The 14,626-nt window shown below is 43.0% G+C and overlaps 1 protein-coding gene across 8 annotated transcripts in view; it reads right to left on the bottom strand.

The window, feature by feature from the left end:
- PIGG (phosphatidylinositol glycan anchor biosynthesis class G (EMM blood group)) overlaps positions 1–13,986 on the bottom strand; it is a 102,883-nt gene extending 88,897 nt beyond the window's left edge. For 2 of the 8 annotated variants that reach the window (XR_013924815.1, XR_013924816.1), the window contains exons 1-4: positions 9,499–13,978; positions 5,779–5,984; positions 3,057–3,266; positions 1,324–1,512 (exon numbers count right to left, since the gene is read on the bottom strand). Coding sequence is in view for 5 of the 8 variants with exons in the window: in XM_080371720.1 (XP_080227846.1) it covers positions 1,324–1,512; positions 3,057–3,266; positions 5,779–5,984; positions 9,499–9,658 (765 nt within the window). In the remaining 3 variants the exon portion in view is untranslated. Of the gene's footprint in view, positions 1–1,323; positions 1,513–3,056; positions 3,267–5,778; positions 5,985–7,613; positions 8,884–8,927; positions 9,413–9,498 lie in introns of those variants that run through there. The other 6 variants (XR_013924814.1, XM_080371720.1, XM_080371725.1 and 3 more) reach the window with 6 other exon arrangements.
- Positions 13,987–14,626: the final 640 nt, after the last annotated feature.

The following is a 14,626-nucleotide window of genomic DNA, read 5'->3' as shown; positions in this document are numbered from 1 at the left end:
AGAGATGTCTACAACTAGTGTTATGCAGTAATGTTTAACAGTTAAGGCACACATTAAGTACTTAACATACTTTTCAATGTTACAAAAAACATAAAAATGCTTTAAAAAAAACCACATAATTTACAGAGTCACAAGAAACTGACTGAAGGATTAAATAAAGGTCACCATACTGTGGGAAGAAAATCAGGACTCCAGTAGCAGCAGAATTAACAGAGAAGTAATCCCCTCTCCACTTAATTATTAATACAATATAAATGCTAATTTATCAGTATTGTAAATATTAATATAATAAACATTTAATATTAAAATATGATCCTATTTCTAATAGTTTCTAGTCTCTCAAGTGCTTTTGGGGTAGAAATCTAACATGACTGATGTCAAATGACGTTTATTTTTCTGAAGAAAGAGAAACAAGCATAAGTGAGGCCTGTCCAACAATTCTGAGCTAACAAATCAGAGATGGCAGAGAATAAGTATTGTCATTCCATAACAAAGCAGCTTTTTGCCATCTCTAGTTATTACCAGTACCTGTTGTATCCGAAAGTGTTTTTTTTATTTCTGTATTCTAAAACTGAGATAGTGGCTTGTATATAGTTGGCAAAAGCAAAAAAAGAGTTGTGGCAAAACCACTGCATTGTTAATGAGATTATAACTTCCACAAGCAGGATTTAACCTCTATTTTCATTTAAAAAATGTATTGATCTAAAAATACTATTTAAATTTCATAGGTAGCTATTCTGAACTGCAGTTGCCAAAAACAAACAAGAAAAAAGCTTCAGGTCACTTGGAATATAGGACTTTATATTTCAACATCCAGACTATTTAGATCAGTAACAACCTACATTTCCAAATCTAAAAACAGATTTGGATTTAATAAGAAAAACTGCTTTCTACAACCATCATTTCTATTTGAATCTTTTTGATATCTAAGAATTAAGTATGCCTCCACAATTGTAGAAATCAGAGCCATTGGCTATACATGTTCATTATTCCTTCTGCTGAATTTCATTAATAAAAAGTACACCAACCACCATTTTAATTCTTAAGAGAATTTTGGCATGCATTCCTCTCCTCTTCCTGCACACCAAGGGGGAGTTATTTTCCACAGCTGTTCAGAAGAGACTTAACAGATGTTATTAAGGTCAGCTGGTAAATCCTTAAAAATGGTACACAATACTGTTAAGTGGGGAATGGCTTGGAAGGAAAAGAACAGAGTATCTGCTTTGGTCTAGGAGTAAACAAGGTATCACCCACAAACAAGCAAGCATTTTAAAGTATTGGTCTACAACTAACAGACGTAGATCCAAGAAGGAGCTATATTACCTTTGAAAGAAGAGAAATATGAATCTTCTTCAGTATGTTATCCATTTCACGAAGTTTTGGTCCCACTAATGGGCTGTTTGGCCCAGTCATATGTCCAATATGGTCCAACCCCAGGTAATGTAGTATTAGGAGATCCCAGTCTTCTCTCTTTAACACTCTATCCAAATGCCTGGTAACATTATCATCAACCTCAGAAATAAGGAAAATGGTTAAAAGATAAAAATTATTTCCCTCTTGTAACAAACATAGAAAAATTAGATCACGCTACTCATGAAAATTCTGAAGAAGCTGATGAGAATTGCAGTCACTCACAATATCAACAAGAAGCTAAAAAAAACAAAACAAAACACAACCCACAACAGAAAAAAAAACCCACCTGAAACTCAGATTGAGTAGTTCAATGCCAGGCAGTCAAAAAACCTGTCTTACAAAACAGATTCTTCACCTCATTTCACTCTTTTCTGGTTATGAGGCATCAGATTACATACAAACAGAGAAAATGGGTTGCCACGCTTCCACAGATACTTTTAAAAAATGTTTTGAGCAATTTTCAGTCACTTTCACACTCCTGATTTATCACTTCACAAGAAATAGGTACACGGAAAAGCCTCTCTTTGGTGCTTGGAAGCACAGAGGAAAAAAAACCACCACTGCTCTTTCAACTCAGTTTTTTGCTACTGTGCAAACACAAAAAGATTGTACTTGCTGTAAGAAAAAGAACTGATGACATAGCAAGAAAGAAAAATTATTCCAAAAGTGCTATTTGGGGCCTAACTCACATTTTCTCCTGCTTAAGTTCACAACCTATTTTTAGTTGCATATTTCTTCCAAGATACAAAAAATCCTTACAAAATTTCACATGTAATGCTGCTTTGTTGACTCCAGATAATAACTACCTAAAAAAACTATAAGAAGCTTTCCATTTAATGGACTATATTCAGAAAACACAAAGGCTCATAAGGAGCTTGAGAGCCACATAATTGCAGCCCCAGCAGCATGTTTGCACTTTTCCACTCCATGTTGAAGCTTCTGCAAGTCTTATTAAAGTAACCAATTAAAAGTATCTTCCAATTCACATGTTAGACCTAACTTCCTTAAACATGAAAATAAACCACAACGGTAGCAGCAGGTCAATGGCCTGAGGTTTTACAAACAATAAAAGTTCAAAATATGAATTAAAATTGCCAAACCATTTACTTTTTTAGTGTGCCTACAATAAGAATTTTCACATCTTAAGTAATTTACTTTTTATGCTTCCTCTTTGATAACATACTGAAACACTACTCATACTGCAACAAGAGCAATTCGATACTATAGAATGTATGCCTCTAAGAGGCCAAGATGATATATTCATGGCCCTTTTAAAGATGGCACACACTTACATAAATAGCAAACTGGAAACATGGATAGTGGCAGTTTTAAACAAAGCAAGTTGTCTAACTTACTACCACAAGTCTTTTGAGAATATTGTATGTTTAGAAAACCCACACAATAACACACTGCTTGTTACTGTATCATCCAAACACTTCCTACAGCGTATGCATGAGGACGGAAATGCTTAGCTTCCACATTGTCAATACTAAAAACACATATAAATCCAATTTCTGTTTAATTACCACGTTCGTGTTCCAGAACAAGAATACTTTTACTCATTTGTTCTTAGAAGTTGCCACAATGTGTTTGTGTGTAAATAACTCAGATTATTTAACTTCAGATTACACAAAGCCTCTCACCTCTGTAAAGTCTGACACAAAAAAGGATGTTGTTCCATCATGTTCCACAAAATGCTTTGGAAACAATTTAACCCAAGTATCATCACCATAAAAAATTATTCTTTTTCCAGTTGTTTTTGCCTGCCATATCAGATTGTCATCCAACAAGGCTGGAGAATTGAGGTTCACAATAACATCGATGAAGCCAGGTATGCTACCCGTCATCAAAGCCTACATAAAGCAAGAAAAGAAAAGAGACATATTAACAGAAAAAGAAGTTTCCAGTAGTCAGAAGACAGTAATAGTGTAAGAGGAAGTAATGAAACAGCAGAGAAATTACACTTTCAATAAAGAAACATAATAAAGTAAAAGAACACGTGAGCTGCCATGTCATACTACATCATCTGCCACAACACAGTGCTAGCTGATGTCAGAGAGAATAAGTGCTTTGCAGAAAGCCAAAAATAATGTTTTCTTAATTAGCGGACAGCAAAACGACCTTGTATGCGAGTTGAAATTTGCTTCATTTACTGGTCATTAAATCAGAATGGTTTGGGTTGGAAGGGACCTTAAAGACCATCTAGTTCCAACCCCCCTGCCATGTGCAGGGACATCTTCCACTGGACCAGGTTGCTCAAAGCTCCATCCAGCCTGGCCTCCAACACTCCCAGGGATGGGGCATCCACAGCTTCTCTGGGCGACCTGTTCCAGTGTCTTGCCACCTTCACAGTAAAGAATTTCTTCCTAGTATCTAACCTAACCTACATTTACTCTCTTTCAGTTTAAAGCCATTACTCCTTGTCCTAACACTACAAGCACTTGTGAAAAGTCTCCCTCCAGCTTTCTTGTAGGCGCCCTTTAGGTACCGGAAGGCTGCTATAAGGTCTCCCTGGAGCCTCTCTTCCCAAAGCTGACAACACCAACCCTCTCAGCCTTGACTTTGTAGGAGAGGTGCTCCAGCCCTCTGATCATCTTCATGGCTCTCCTTTGGACTCACTCCAACAGGTCCATGTCCTTCTTATGTTGAGGGCCCCAGAACTGAATACACTGCTCCAGGCGGGGTCTCACAACAGCTGAGTAGAGGGGAAGAATCACTTCCCTCAGCCTGCTGGTCATGCTTCTTTTGATGCAGCCCAGGATACAGCTGGCTTTCTGGGCTGCAAGCACATATTTCTGGGTCACGTCAAGCTTCTCATCTACCAACACTCCCAAGTCCTTCTCCTCAGGGCTACTTTCAATCCATTCTCTGCCCAATCTGTACTTCTGCTTGCAATTGCCCCAACCCAGGCACAGGACCTTGCACTTGGCCTTGATGAACGTCATGAGGTTTGCATGGGCCCACCTCTCAAGCCTGTCAGGGTCCCTCTGGATGGCATCCCTTCCCTCCAGTGTGTCAACCACACCACACAGCTTGGTGCTGTCTGAAAACTTGCCAAGGGTGCCCTCAATCCCACTGTCCACGTCACCAGCAAAGACATTAAACAGCACCGGTCCCAGTACCAACCCCTGAGGAACACCAGTCGTCACTGGCCTCTACCTGGACACTGAGCCGTTGACCACAACTCTTCCGAGTGTAACCCATCCAGCCAACTCCTTATCTACCAAGTAGTCCATCCATCAAATCCATGTCTCTCCCATTTAGAGACAAGGATGTCATGTAGGACAGTGTCAAATGCTTTGCACAAGTCCAGGCAGATGACAGCAATTGCTCTTCCTTCATCCATCAACACCATAACCCTGTCACAGAAGACCACCAGATTTGTCAGGCATGATTTGCCCTTAGTGAAGCCATGTTGGCTGTCACCAACCACCTCATTATTTTCCATGTGTCTTAGTTTCCAGGAGGACCTGCTCCATGATCTTGCCGGGCACAGAGGTGAGACTGTGCTGGTCTGTAGTTCCCCAGGTCCTTATTTCCTTATCTCTCTTATTTCCCCTTTTCCAGTCAGTGGGAACTTCAGACTACCACCTCTTCTCAAATACAATGGATAGTGGCTTAGCCACTTCATCTGCCAGTTCCCTCAGGACCCATGGATGCATCTCATCAGATCCCACGGACTTGTGCTCACTCCCTCAGCTTCTGCTTCTTCAGTGCAAGAAATATCACTCAGATCCACCACTGAGAAGCCTGCCTGATCAAGTATTTTGATGACACAGCCACAATTCATCTTTTAGTTACCTGGAACTAGGCACAATTTTCTTAAGCTCTGCAAGAACATCCCTATGACAAAACAGATTTACACAAAACTGGACTTCGTATCAGAATTTACAAGAACACAGGTAAATACCAACAAAAAAGTTCTTGGAGAGAAGACGACTGGAAAGTTTAATGCCTGAGAGGCTACTGCCTTCCCATCATTACAAATAAAAAAATTATGTCAATCATTTCATAAGCACTAGAGCCTTAACTGCCCTTAACTGATTCTCACAGACCTTCCTACCACAGAGCTACCAAATAAAAGAACAAAACAAGGCAAAGTGATTTAAGTGGAAGGTGCCACCTCTTCCTCTTACTCAGCCTCTCTACTCTCCTTTGTTCCCTGACCTGATGTTTCTTGCAGGAAGCACCTCTGGGCCATGGCAAATCAGGACTGTCACACGCTCTACTACAGCAAAGCAAGTTTCAGCCCAAATTTCAGTAACACAGCAAACCTGCCCTTCATGTCAACTCTGAGCACATGAAACAACACAGCCTTCAAAACTTTCCCAATGGAACAACCCTAAGTAGAAAAAAAACACTTACCTTAATTCGAGGCATTGTCACAGTGGGTGGCTTCGCTTCAGCAATGAAACTGTAGGATGTCCCTTTCTCAACAACTTGTGTAGTATATGGCATGAACTGTTTACCTTTGGATCCAAACACAAAGTCATCTCTCAAAGCATCTATCAGCACGAGGACAACTTTTTTGAAAAGCGGTGGTGGAATTTTGGTCCAGTTAGAAACCATTCCTAAACAACAACAACAAAACAAGGGTATATAAAAGTCATCAGCAAATTTTAACAATGGCTAGACAGAAGTTGAAGGACAATATCACAGAAATAAGTACTTCCAACTTCTTTATTAAATTTACATTCAGAAGCGAGAAGTTGCAAACAACAGCAAACACAAGAAGTAATCAGAGGAAGCTGAGTTTTCAGGCCATCCAGTACAGGAATGACATGACAACTACAACAAAAAGTCCAATACAGCTTGTAGGGTGGAAGACAAAATGTGAATGGAATGCACGATGTGCAATTGGAAGAAATAAGGAAAAGCTGCAAAACTGAGAAGGTTCAAAGGAATAAGAAATGATAGCTGCTACCTTCTCTCTGTTTAATTTAGTAAAGCTGAACTACATATAACCAACAGACAACTTTTGTTAGAAAAAAGATGCAGCATTCACCTGTGCTAATACCCAATTTTGCACATCAGAAGGTATGTCAAGCAATGCCTCTCAATCAAATCCCACCAAAAGAGAACAGGAAAATTACCAAGAAACAGACAGTTTCACTGAAACATGAAGGGAAAAGATTTGTGTACGCTTGCAGCCTTCAAGGTAGAAGGCTGTATGTCTGGATAGTTCGGTGATGGCAGCTGCAGGGCCAGAATCCAATTCCAAAATCCCCTGAACATGCTACATGGGTGGGCACAGCAAAATGCTGCTGTGCATCGGGTAGTGGGCAGTGTCATGCCTTCAAGTCCACGTCTTTCTCTTGTACGGACTTAATGCTGGCCACAGCAACTCTGCATTTGCAGTGAGCTTCGTCCACATGGTGACATTTAGCTTTTACAGCAGCAGTTATTAGCCCAACCTCTACAGGTCCCATATCTCTACCAGGAAAAAAAAACACAGAAGGACAAAATGGAAGCAGAACAGATTCTACCCACAGATCTCTCCTCAGACAGCATTGTGGCAAAGCAACTTCTCAGTACATGCATCATATAATGTTCGGTTAGTAAACACGTCAGAAACTGTATTTTTGAGTACATATATAAGCATCAATAAATTGACATTGACAGACTCATTACTGCTAGTGATTTTCTCAGGTAAGGAAACTAGGGAGGGGGGGCACAGCAAGGGAAAGAAGGAAATCACAACAACAACAAAATGCTATCTGATTAGCATTTTAATCAGCTACCCTGAGTTTTTCCAGGACGAATTATCAACTTATTAGCAGGCATGCTTTGCTTTGGCTCTCAGCAAAAAACAAGAAGGCACAACTGGATGTACTGTGCTGTCAGTTTTATCCTCATAATTTACTCCTATCCACTTGCTTAGGGAAACAAACATTGCTGGACACCAAAAATGTTCAGATCACAAACACATATACCCTACTCACAAGTCCCTCCTACAGCGTTACTCATCAGTAAGTCAAAGTACTGAGAAGTGCAAAGGAATTAGGAGTCAATTACAGGCCATCTAAAATAGTTATAATAGATAAGTAGATAGATAAAATAGCTAGAGCAAACATTGTGCAACTCTTGGCACATGGCATGCTTATTTACCCCTGCTATGGTTATTTAGAAAACAGTTCTTTTAAATGAAGCTGAACTTCTGTAAGCACTGAAAAAAACCACAGGTTCTACCAAAAACTTACCACAACAATGTGCTGCAAGGCTTTATTATTATACAGTCATCCCACAGGCAATACAGCATGGATTCATTTTGGCCGTCAGGGCTCACAAAGTGAAACATTGAGGAAATACAGAAGCACTGAATAAATATTATTTTCTGAACAGATCTAAAGTAGGCTGAAAGTCTTATGTATAATGGTTTAGTAAGCAATCCCCTGCCTTTTAGAGCTTATCATCCAAACCAAAAGATCACTCTACAAAGCTGTAACCCAAGAACTATAGAAAGGAAGAATTCTTCCACTGTCACTCCATTTTTGCCCAACTATACCTAAGATTACTAGCAACATGCCTAAATTTAAACTGTTTGTGGAGCCCTGTTGTACACATTTATACTTTTCAACTCAAACTAGTCTTTTTAAAACGCAGTTGTCTGACACTTCCCTCCCACCCAAAAAGCCTCCTTCCATGTCAGTCTCCTGCTAATAATCACATGTGAATGCAACATTTCACTCACAGCAGCCCATCAAACATCTCTGGCAGTCTTGGTAATCTCCAGCTAAAAAGCAACCTGCCGTTTGGCAGCATCTACTCAGGACTTTTACCAAATTAGATTCTTTCAGTTATTCATCTTAACTGGTATCAGCACACCACACTCTAGTTTACACAACCTTCTCTTCCCTCCACTGTTTCTAGCAACGTAAGTAAGCTTGTCCCAACACGCATAGTATGATACAATTAGAAGAATTAATAATAACAAGCAGCTAAACACCCAGTTTGGCACTCACAGCCCTATTCCATCAAGTAACCATAAGCAGATGTTCCAAGTGAGAGCTCTGTATGAGCAAAATACCACTGAATCCAGCTGTCCACTGAACCTGAAGTTTCACCCCACAAGTTCCAAACACTGGTGAAGAACACTCCATCAAGTACACATTTCTTCACATTATTTTAATACAACTTGCCACTGGACATACATATAAGATGGCTATGTATCAGCATATCCTCTACCGACTCTTCATTAAAAAGAAGTTTCACAATTTCAACTAAGGAGTACAGCAGGACCTGTAGAGACCCTGATTTCAGAGAAACTGTAACGGACAGTGCTATTGTGCATCCTGCAATCTGACCAGTCTGTGAAGGAAACCCGTATTACTACAGTTGCTTTCCTCACTACTGAAGCATTAAAAGTCTCACTAAAGTGGCATTAAGACACTCACACACCTCAGTGACCGTCACAGAAACACTGATCCCCCAAACACAACACAGCCAGTAAGGTAACAGAGCAAGCACAAGAAGCGTTGCAAGTGAAATGGCACTAATTAATGCAAACAACTTACCATTAGAGTATGGATATGACAGCTGTACCGGATAGGGAAAGTGTAATAAAACGACAGAAAAGTGCACCCTACAGAGACGTGACAGGTGATGCTTAAGGCTTTTTGCTACCGCAAGCTGATACTGCTGGCAGCGATCGACAACTGCATGCAAAATTAAGAACTAGTTACTATTATTATTTAGAATTACTTTAGAACTTAACAGTTCCAAAATATTTCGAAATGGGTCTGGAAATACGGTGGCGCTACAGAAACCCGTCGGGCAGCACGGCGGACCCCGCGGCACAGGGCTCGCACCGGCTGCAGTCCCACAGCCCGAGACCCGGCACAAGCCGGCGGCGGCGAAGGGCAAAGGCGCCCAGGGACGCCGGGGCTCCGCCGCCCCGGCTCCTCGCCCGCCGGGCTCGGCCCGAACCGCGCGGCGCAGCCGAGGGCGGCGAGGCCGGGACGGGGGGTTACCGCGGCCACCGCTGCCCGTAGCTGCGGGGGGAAGGAACGGTGGCCCCGGTGAGCAGAGCCTCGGAGGAGTAGGGTGGCCTCGGCCAACAGGGGAGGGGCAGGCTGCTCCGGTTACCTGGGCCGGGCGGGGCCGGTTCGGCGGGAGGGTCCCCGCGGGCCTCCCTGCGGGGCAGGGACCTGACGGCCACCGGGAAGAAGCCGCGGAGAAACAGCGCGACCCCCAGGGCCTCCACCAGAAGGCAGGAGGCGGCGAACACACCCGAGCGCAGCCGCATCCTGCCCCGCCGCCGCCGACGACCTCCGCCGGCTCTCCGGGGCGTCACCCGCAGCGCTCCGCCCCTTCCACCTCTCCCCACCCCTGCCCCGCCGCTGACCAACCAGCGCCCACCGCTCGGTCCGCCGAGCCCTACTATTGGCTAGCGGTCACCCAACGCCTCCGCGAGAGGTGTGACCCTGAGCCGGAAGTAGACCTCCGCAACTCGCACCAATGGGAAGCCAGCTGGGGGGAGGGAGCGGCCTGTACCGGCAGGGCAGGGTCTGGCTGGGGGCCGGTCCCCGCGTCCCCGGCCGTGGCGGAAGCCCGGAGCGTTAAGGGATGGCGTCAGCAGGCTGCGTCGGGCCAGCGGCTGGTAGCATGCTGCACTCCGGCGATCGAAGGGCCCCAGGACGCGAGGCCCTGGCGAGCTACCCAGCCGTGCGGCCTCCTGCGGCCCAGCGACAGCGGGATGCTGAAGGAAGAGGGAAGTACTGAGGTGTCGGAGCTTCGGCTTCCCATGGGCAACCTGTGCTGCGACCACTTGCTTGTGCAGCCTGTGCTGAGAGCTGATGTTTCCTCCTGGAACTGGGAGCCCTGTGAGCTGCTTCCTGTAAAACACAGCACCAAAGCCTGAGCTGTGATAGGGGGGAGACTTTATGCGAAGTTCCAGCTAAGGCTGTATGGCAAGTGGGGAAGGAGACTGAAGTCGGTGACTATTGCAGGTGTTTGGCAAACAGAATTCTACCCTCGCCCCCCTTTTTAAATAACACAGAATAAGTAATCTTTTAACCTTTCCATTGGAAAGGAAGCTGACTGTAGCAGGTGTGTCATGGCAGATGAAAGAGGAGAAATAAGTTTGTAAAAGACTTAACTTTCTGAGAAAGGAATAAAAAAAAGTTCTGCAAAGTGAAGCAGAGTTTATACTGGTCTCGCTGTGTTCATTGCTACAGGAAGGTACCCTGAAAATTTCATTCCCCAAAACAAAACTGCTTCTCATCTGTACCCAGGCAGGTTCTTTACGTCCCACAAAAAAAGAACGTTTTCTTGCAACATGAGTAACCACCCTTCGGCTGCACCTGTGGGTGGCGCGTTTTCCTAGATCTGACAAGAGCAGCGTCCCACCAGCTACAGCCGGCCTGTCAGGCAGCCACCGTCCTGGGGATAGAAGAATTATTTACTTTAAGAAAAAGAAATATGTAAATATCTATAATGAAAATCAGGAAAGAATTGGAAAAACTGAGGACGTTAACCTTTACAAACAGTTAACAAAACATGGCCTTTGGAGAAGGAATAGACACTGTAAGTACATCAGGCCAGGAAATAACATAAACTCAAGGAGAACCAAATGGTTAATGAGACTAAACAGAAAATTACTTGAACTGTGTGAGTTTTCAACGTCTGTGAAAGTTGGTATTCAGCAGTGAAGTGCAGCTGACTATGGAAAGTGCAATGAAATTCAGACAGAACGTGCAAGGCTTTAAATCAGTAGGAAAGGGCAAAAGGAAACTTCTGGCTCTTACTGCAGACCATTGTATGTCTGCTTCAAGCTCTGAAATGTCTTTAGGTAATGTGCCTCAAAGTTACATTATTTGTATGTCCAGAAAAACATATTTGTTACTTTTTATGGGCATTTTCTGCTTTCCTTTAAACCTTGAACTAGTAAGACTTTCCAAGCAGAAAACAAGAAAGGTTAACTCCACTAACAAATACAAAACACCCTAATGTAGGTAGTGTTTATAAATCACAAAACAGCAACTAAAAAATTTCTGTCTTCTTTTTATTTCCTGGGCACATACTACAGCACTTTCCCTTTACAGCAATAAGGTTGAAATTTCCCAAACACTGCATCTTTCTCCATTGTTTCTACCTTCAGATTGCCACATAAGATCATAATTTCTGTTTTCAGGCAAAAGGATTTCTCTGCAGACATTAATATACTAGCTGGCTTTGGTTCACACTCCCCAGAACTTGTGTCTGAGCATTTCCTGAGTAGCATCATTATTTCACCCCCATCATGATTTGGCAAGTTCTTGCAGCAACATGATTTCAGGTTCATTATTATTGCACTTAACTGCAGTCATGAAATAGCTAGGAAAAAATCTGAGTGCTACGCAAGACTTTAGATCTCACTGAGTAATTGTCTATGAGTCTACAAGGATATGATAGCATAATATACTCATAATCTCTGCCGTGCATTTCTGTGGCCATTTTACAAGTTTTTGGGTGTAACCTCTCCCACTTCGTGTGACAGGTTTATGCCCTGTGAGAGCTGGTCATTTCATGAGAATTCAGAGGGAATGTTCGTGTCCTCCCTAGTTTGTAAACACACGACCAGTGTTGTGTATACCAATTTATGCCAAGGGGCACTGACTAACTTGAGTAGCCTTAGAAAGTTAAATGTTTGCGTCAGAGTGTCAGGAAAGATTGTATAGTAAAATGCAATCCATGCCACTCAGAAGGCTGTCACTTCATCAAAGCCAACAAGCGTTTTAGAGCACAGTGCAACTAACCTACATGGGAGATGAATCTGCTTCGTTCTCTGCAGGAGCAGCATGTTGCTACTGCAGCTGTTGTGAAGAGTCACTGAAGCAAAGAGCTCTCCGTCTTGAGGAAGAAGAAGGGATTTAAGGCTCTGTGCCCAACCCTCGCTAGAAGCATTGCTCCAAACCTACTGAGAAATCAGCAGACAGAAAGCCAACCAAACCTTGTCTTCTCCAGGCTTATCGCTGGTTGTACTAAACCAGTAGGAACACATTTTGGTGATGCTCTTAGCAACCAACACTTAAAGGATCCAGGTGATGTTGATCTCTCTGGCATTTCTAAAGGCTTTTCTTTACCAGGGCAACAATTAAAAAGATAAGAAAAAAATTTTGTGTGTCCCATGAGGGAGAAGCACACCACCTTCCAACAGTCTCTGCGTCCTCTGCCAGCACTTAATGAAATGCCACACGTTAGCTAGTACCCAGCATGCCCACTTCCGCAGCTCCTTTTCTCCTGATTTCACTTATGTTTCACATTGTGACTGGAAAATAAGGCCCAGTCTTCCCTTCCACTATAGTTTCAAATACAGCCAATATGCAGCCAGTTTCCTCAGTTTCTTTTTCTTCTTTCCCCTTCTCTTACTTAACCTTATTTTGACTGATTCCTTTGTAGTCTTGCTCTCAGGTCTCTTTAGCTACTGCCAAGTTAATAACTTCTGGGGATCTGCAGCTTACCAATTTGCTCTTCAAACTGCCTCAGGTATTCTCCCTCTCTGGTCCTAATATCACAATTTCACATTTTGGGGGTGTGTGTGTAGGTGTGTTTATGTGAAACCTGCACAATTTTTCCAAACTTGACAGGGTCAGGTATGTTAACATCTCATGCTGGTGGTTTAAACGAGCATCCCTTTTCTGTAATTGGAGTGATACTTCTTAAACTTGTCTCTAATACATTCAATACTGTATTGGAGAACACAAGAGGAGCAGGAATGCAGACAGTGGCAAAACGGGCTGGTATAAGTAAAAGCCACCACTTTTACGTACAGGTGTTGTGTAGCATATCAGTTAAGTGAGGCTGTAATAAAAAAAAAGAAGAAAAAAAAAGACATTCCAACGTGATCTGACACTCTGAAAGCACTGCTATATAGTTAGAAATACAGAAAGACATATGGTAATATTTTGTCTCCCATCATTTCTCCGTTCTTTAGTACCTGGCAATTTGAATGTATGTCAGGTCTGTGCTGTATTTGAGCCATGGTAAAACATCAGAAAAAGTTACCAAAGACTGTCTGCTGAAGTGTGAATCTCCCTCCTCCATTCCAGTGCACTGCAAAATCTTCAGAGGTTTGTAGTTGCTGAGGCAAGAGACAATGCAGAAGCACTGTCGTTATAAACCCTGCTTCTCAAAGCTGAGACCAAATGGGAATTTCTGCACATAAAGGAGAATTAAACAGCAAAAGTGTATTAAAAAATGATACACTAGCTTTATGCACATCAAATAATAGATTGTCTATCTTTACACACACGCACGCGTGCACACACGCGCAAAAGTCTACCTCTGGGTTTAAATACTTTGGGGACCATGCTTGCAGAGCTTACGGGATTTGAGATGGAGTCAGCCAGGGATCACTGAAGAAGATAACCCCTGATAACCCCTGAGGTGTTGAGCTGTAGGAAGCCAAAGTCTGTTTTGTTTCTGTAGACTGCAGACTTGCTCCCTGCTGCAGTATGAAATTACTTGCTTTCAAAGGGGAAGCAAAGCTGCAGAGCAAGAATTAATTGAAGAAAGAGGCTGGTCATTAGTTTCCCCTAGAGCCTTGCACTCAAAGCTTATACTGCTTGGTAGCAATATCTGTGTCCCCCTTTCTATACTCAGGGTTGTACAGAAATGTAAACAGGGTTGTACAGAAATGTAAACAGTCATTCCTGCTTAAGAAAGCCCTGGCTTTAGAGCTGCATTTGTGCTGCCACCAAGTCCAGTTCCCTGCGAGCTGCAGGCATAGGCTGGGATTGCTGAGCCTGATCCCCACGCAAGCTGCTGATTAGAACAGATCTCAGGGTGCTCTAATCCAATGTTAGTTTTTCATTCAGTCTAAGTGGGCTGGATAAAACATGAATGAGAAAGATTAAGTCCTCAAGGAAACTTTCCCAAACCACTTAAGTGGGTGGACTGATTTTGGTGGTACAAATGTCTGAAACCTCCCAAATGTCACCAGCTAGAGTAATGCCAGCCATTAGCCTTCAGGGCAGGCACTGAGAGAAGGAGCCAAATCAGGGCACAGCTGAGGCAACAGCTTTGCTTTACACGTGAAAACTGACCAGAATCCCTCCTCCCTCTAATTTTGCACCCTTACATTACTGTGTCCTCCTTTAACCCCATTTCCTTTCCCACCCTACTTCTTATTCCTAAGGAAAAAGCTTGCACAGCTATGCTCTATGTCTGGCAGTCTCTCTCCTGCTCATCCTGACAGCCTTAGCTTGTTTCTAGAGAGGCAGTGAACAGGGGT

This window comes from Falco punctatus (genome assembly GCF_963210335.1).
Source record: "Falco punctatus genome assembly, chromosome: Z".
Taxonomy (NCBI): domain Eukaryota; kingdom Metazoa; phylum Chordata; class Aves; order Falconiformes; family Falconidae; genus Falco; species Falco punctatus.
This window is presented reverse-complemented; position numbering and strand designations above follow the sequence as displayed.